This window comes from Fonticula alba (genome assembly GCF_000388065.1).
Source record: "Fonticula alba strain ATCC 38817 unplaced genomic scaffold supercont2.9, whole genome shotgun sequence".
In the NCBI taxonomy this organism is placed as follows: Eukaryota; order Rotosphaerida; family Fonticulaceae; genus Fonticula; species Fonticula alba.
Window position 1 is genome coordinate 247,770 of NW_009242979.1, and position 4,335 is coordinate 252,104.

General features: G+C 65.9%; 1 protein-coding gene across 2 annotated transcripts; it reads right to left on the minus strand.

The window, feature by feature from the left end:
* Nucleotides 1–587: 587 nt before the first annotated feature.
* H696_05130 lies at nucleotides 588–3,231 on the minus strand. Of its 2 annotated transcripts, XM_009498981.1 has the most exons (5): nucleotides 2,972–3,231; nucleotides 2,823–2,881; nucleotides 2,563–2,714; nucleotides 1,982–2,446; nucleotides 588–1,768 (listed from the first exon to the last, which is right to left on the minus strand). In XM_009498981.1, exons 1-5 carry the CDS (start codon nucleotides 3,041–3,043, stop codon nucleotides 1,062–1,064), a joined length of 1,455 nt encoding a protein of 484 aa, XP_009497256.1. In that variant the 5' UTR covers nucleotides 3,044–3,231; the 3' UTR covers nucleotides 588–1,061. The 2 variants fall into 2 exon arrangements, with proteins under 2 accessions (XP_009497256.1, XP_009497257.1); XM_009498982.1 differs by lacking the exons at nucleotides 2,563–2,714; nucleotides 2,823–2,881; nucleotides 2,972–3,231 and having other exon boundaries at nucleotides 1,982–2,540.
* Nucleotides 3,232–4,335: the final 1,104 nt, after the last annotated feature.

Below are 4,335 nucleotides of genomic sequence, written 5' to 3' on the forward strand. Positions count from 1 at the left end.
GGAGGGACAGGGATGTGAGGGCTGTTCAGGACCCGGGGCTGCGGCGGGGCAGGTTTTGACAAGGCCCGGCCGTGAGGCACTCTAAGTTTGAGTGTCTACCCGGAACAGGATGGCCGCTGCAAACTGCAGACCACGGGGCCGGCTCGCCGGAGAGATGTCCAACGACGCCCAAGAGAGCCGAAGCGAGTCAGAACGGGAGAGAAAGAGGGGGCGAGAGAGAGAGAGAGAGAGAGAGAGAGAGAGAGAGAGAGAGAGAAGGAGGTAGATGGGGAGGTCGCCCCGGGCAGGGACTCGGATCGGGCGGAGTTGCGTGGAAGCTCAGACGTGCCAGCGCCCCCGGAGATCGATCGGGTGGTGCGTGGCTAGATGCCACTCCGGTGGCGGACCCTGCTAGAACTGTGGCTCGCGACCGCCCCCTCCCTCCTGTCCCCTTGTGTTGCCGCGCCGGGCCCCGCTCGATCGAAGTTCCTTCTCCCTCCTTCTCCCCGAATGGTCAGCAATTTAGATACCCCCCCCCCCCCCACCAGGACCCGGGCTGTGGTGGCGGACCCGGGCGTCCCCCCGCTCCGTGGTCATCTCCGCTTTCATCTTCATCTCCGTCCCGAAGAACGAGTGTCAAGTACATTGGAGAATATCTGGTCAGCCGATCATATGATCACATGTGTGATCGTGCTGGAGAACGAGAGACATCGCAGGGCTCAGGATGGAAGAGCAACATCATGAATGCCTTTGTGGCTTGGTGTGAAAGAAAAAAAAGGAGGAAGAGCGGGAAGACGATGGAGAGACAGAAGAGGAAGGTAGACAGAGGGAGAGGCAAAGGCAGCATGCTGATGCTCCTCGTTCCCTGAGCTCTCCCCGGAGCCCTTCTCTGGCCAAGGGACTTGCCACTCGGCAGAACTTCCCGGGCTGCTGGGTGCACGAGTTGCCCCTCGGCCCTTGCTTCTCTCCCTCCGGGGCCCGTGGCTAGCGAGCACTTTTCCATCAAAACGGGGGCGGGGGAGAAGGTGGGGGGGGGGGGGAGGAGGAGGAGGGATGCCGAGCCGGGTGTCACCATCGGGCGCTCAGTCCAGCTCCACCGGGATGACATGGAGCATGCAATTGACGAAGCCCACATCGGCCAGGGTATCATCCAGCCGCTGGCTTGAGGGAATGGCCGTGCCGGCCTCGTCCCCGAGCCCGGACAGGGTGGACGAGATCTCGAAGCCATGGGGGAAGGCCGCGGCATCGCAGATGGCCCGGACATGGGCGTACAAAGAGCGAACCGGGTCATTCCGATCGAAGGAGCAGACCACCTGACCCCCGGGGTGACGAAGACGCAAGCGCGTCGGGGCGCTGCCCGGGGCCTTCGGGTCGTAGACCCGCTCGGCAGCCGCCACACCAAGGCTCGGGTGGGGCGGCTCGGCCGGTGAGACGTCCACACCGGCCGGCGGAGACCCGGCGGCCGCAGCCGCGGCATCCGGTCCGGGCCCACCGGGCGATCCCGACCCGGCGAGACCCGAAGCACCATCGTCATCGGAATCCACCGACAGGTCCACCACGGCCGGAGCGGCGGCCGGAGAGTGGCGTGGGCGTTTGGATTGCTTGATGACGGCCAATTCGCGCTCCAGCTGCTCGTCGGTCAGCTCGCTGCCCTGTTCCAGAGCCGAGGTGATCAGCGCCAGGCGAATTTGCTCATCGTCATCCATGGTGCTGACCGCGCGGCCGGAGCGGATGCGCTCCTGCTCCTCGGCCGACAGGTTGTCGCCATTTTCCTGGAGGAAGCTCCGAACTACGGGGACCGGCCCGTGGTGGGTTAGCAAATCCGACACATGTATCAACCCGGAAGGCAGGCAGGCAGGCAGGCAGGCAGGCAGGCAGGCAGGCAGGCAGGCAGGCAGCCCGCCAGCCGGGAGAAATGAGAGACAGGATGAAACAGACATGGGCTGACGCCACCGGGGGCGGGCGGTGGCATGCCCGGCCCTGGCGGCCGATTGGGACGCACTCATACGGAGGACCTCCTCCTTGGTGACCACACGATCGACCGACTTGACAATGGCCCCGGTGCGCGGATCCAGGATGGCGATGTACGGATAATTCCGGACGGGATACATTTCGGCGTATGACCGACCGAGTGGCGTGTCCGAGCCATACTGGATCATGACAAAGTGCTCGGTAATCAGGTCGGTGACGGCGGCCGTGTTCCAGACGTCGCGGTTTTGACAGTCACTCTGGAAGTCCCCGGTGCGCAGGAGATTCACCATGAGCCACCGGTCCGAGGCGATGGCGCTCTGCCGCGCGGAGTCCAGACTCCCGCCGAAGATGTAGGCTGGCCGGCGGAACAGCCGGTCCAGGATGTCCCCGTCCGGGTATCCGGAGGAGGGGCTGGAGGGGGAGCTTGACCGGCTGCAGGCGGCCGCCGCCGCGAAGGACGAGGTGTGAAGAGAGTTGCTGAGATCTTGCCGGGAGTCTGGCATCCAGGGAACAGGCCGAGGGGGAAGGCGGGAGGGCAGGCGGAACTCGAGCGCGTCAGCAAGCAGCCCTGTCAGGCAAAGGGGGAAGATGGCCGAGGCAGGCATGGCGCACATCGAGGCTCGTAGCTCATGCCGTAGCCATAGAAGTCGGCGCTGTCTTGGAGGCGAATCTGGCGCTGGGCCAGCGGCGCGCGGACCTGGTCCTCGTCGAAGCCCACGGGGACCGGGGAATTGGAAGAGGAATCGGAGCTGTTGGGATGCGAGCTGGGAAACGGCCGGGGGGAATGCACAAAAGAAGGGGAGTCAGCGCAAGGCCATGGGGGCCAGAGTGAGAGGCCGGGCCGCGCAGCACAGCCCAGCGGAGACACGCACAACATGCCGGGATTGTCGAAGTAGAAGGAAACCGCGCTGTCGACATCATCGCCGCTGATCTGCGCCGGCAGAGGGAGACGGGTTAGTCGCAGCCGGGAAGGCGGCGGCGGCCAGAGAGGCAAAAGGGCGGGAAAGTCGAGGGGACGAACCTCCAACAGCTGAAGGGCCTGCTCGGTTGGCAGCCCGGTCAGAGTCATGACAAGGGTGCAATTGTCCGACATGCCTGCAGGAGCGTAGGGACGCAGCAAGAGGAGGGTGGGGATTAACCAGCACCCGACAGATACACACACACACAGACACACAAGCGCGCGCGCACGCACGGACACACGCGAGGGAAGGAGACGGGCAAGGGAGGTGGCAGTGATTGAGTCCAGAGGGGGGGGGGAGGAGGAGGAGGGGGCAGGGCAGGAAAGAGGGGAGGGAGGGATGCGGGAAGGTATGGTGGAGGAGGGATGATGAAGGGTACAGCCGGCGCCGGGGTCGGGTCAGGCGTGGGCGCGAGAAAAAGCCCACCCCGCAGAGATCGCGCTTGGTCCTGGTGCGAGGGCCGAGTCCTCGGGAGACGAGGCGCCAGCCGCCGAGCTGGCGCGCGCGCGCGTGGAGATCCCCGCGGAGGTTGCGCAAACACGGGCCCAGCGCAGGCGTCGTCCCTCCCCCCAGGCCCCCCCCCGCATGCCGTGGAATACGTGGCAGACCGGAGGGGGCGGGGGGGGGGAGGGGACCCTTGGTTGCCGATCTTTCGTCTTTTTCCTTTTTGCGCCCCCACTCGGGCGGTCCCATGCCGCGCGAGGGGCCGGCTGAGCCGCTCTGTGCCTCCCCCGGGGTCCCCAGCCCGGAAACCGAATGTCCCGGCACGAGAAAAGCATCGAAGCCCTGTGGCTCAGCGCCCGGCCCCCGGGACAGGGGATGCCGCCGGATACGCGATGGTCGCGGCCGGTCGCGGCGCCCGAAGAAGGCCCGGGGAGCACAACCGCCCCCCCCCCCCCAGCTGGCACTCTGTTGGCCGAAACTAGCGCGCATGCATAACCACACACACACAAGCCCACCTCCGCCTAGGCATCTGCCAGTGCCAGGAATTGACATGACCGATCGTCCGGCCGACAGCGGCGAGGTGCCCTCTCTCTCTCTCTCTCTCTCTCTCGCCCGCCCCCGCGCCCGGACAAGTGTTAATGTGAGGGCCCGGCGCGTCCCCGACCCCGGGCAGTTCTGCGGTGGCCCTCGTGCCTTGATGTGCACACGCGCGGGCACATGTGCACCCCCGCGGTGGATTGCCCTCTCGGGGCTCCCCCGGGGGAAAAGAAAGAAAGAAAGAACCATGCAGAAACCTCCCACCAAAATCCGGCCCTCTATTACCCCCCACCACTCTCGGAGCGTCCAGACATACGAAACATTTTTATCTTGTCCTTTTGCGCTGGCAGGCGCTCCGCACGCGCCACAGCGGCCGGCCCTTTGCCGGCGCCGGCACCGCACGGATGCAACCCACGGCTTTTCGCTTGCCCTGCCCCTCCTGTCC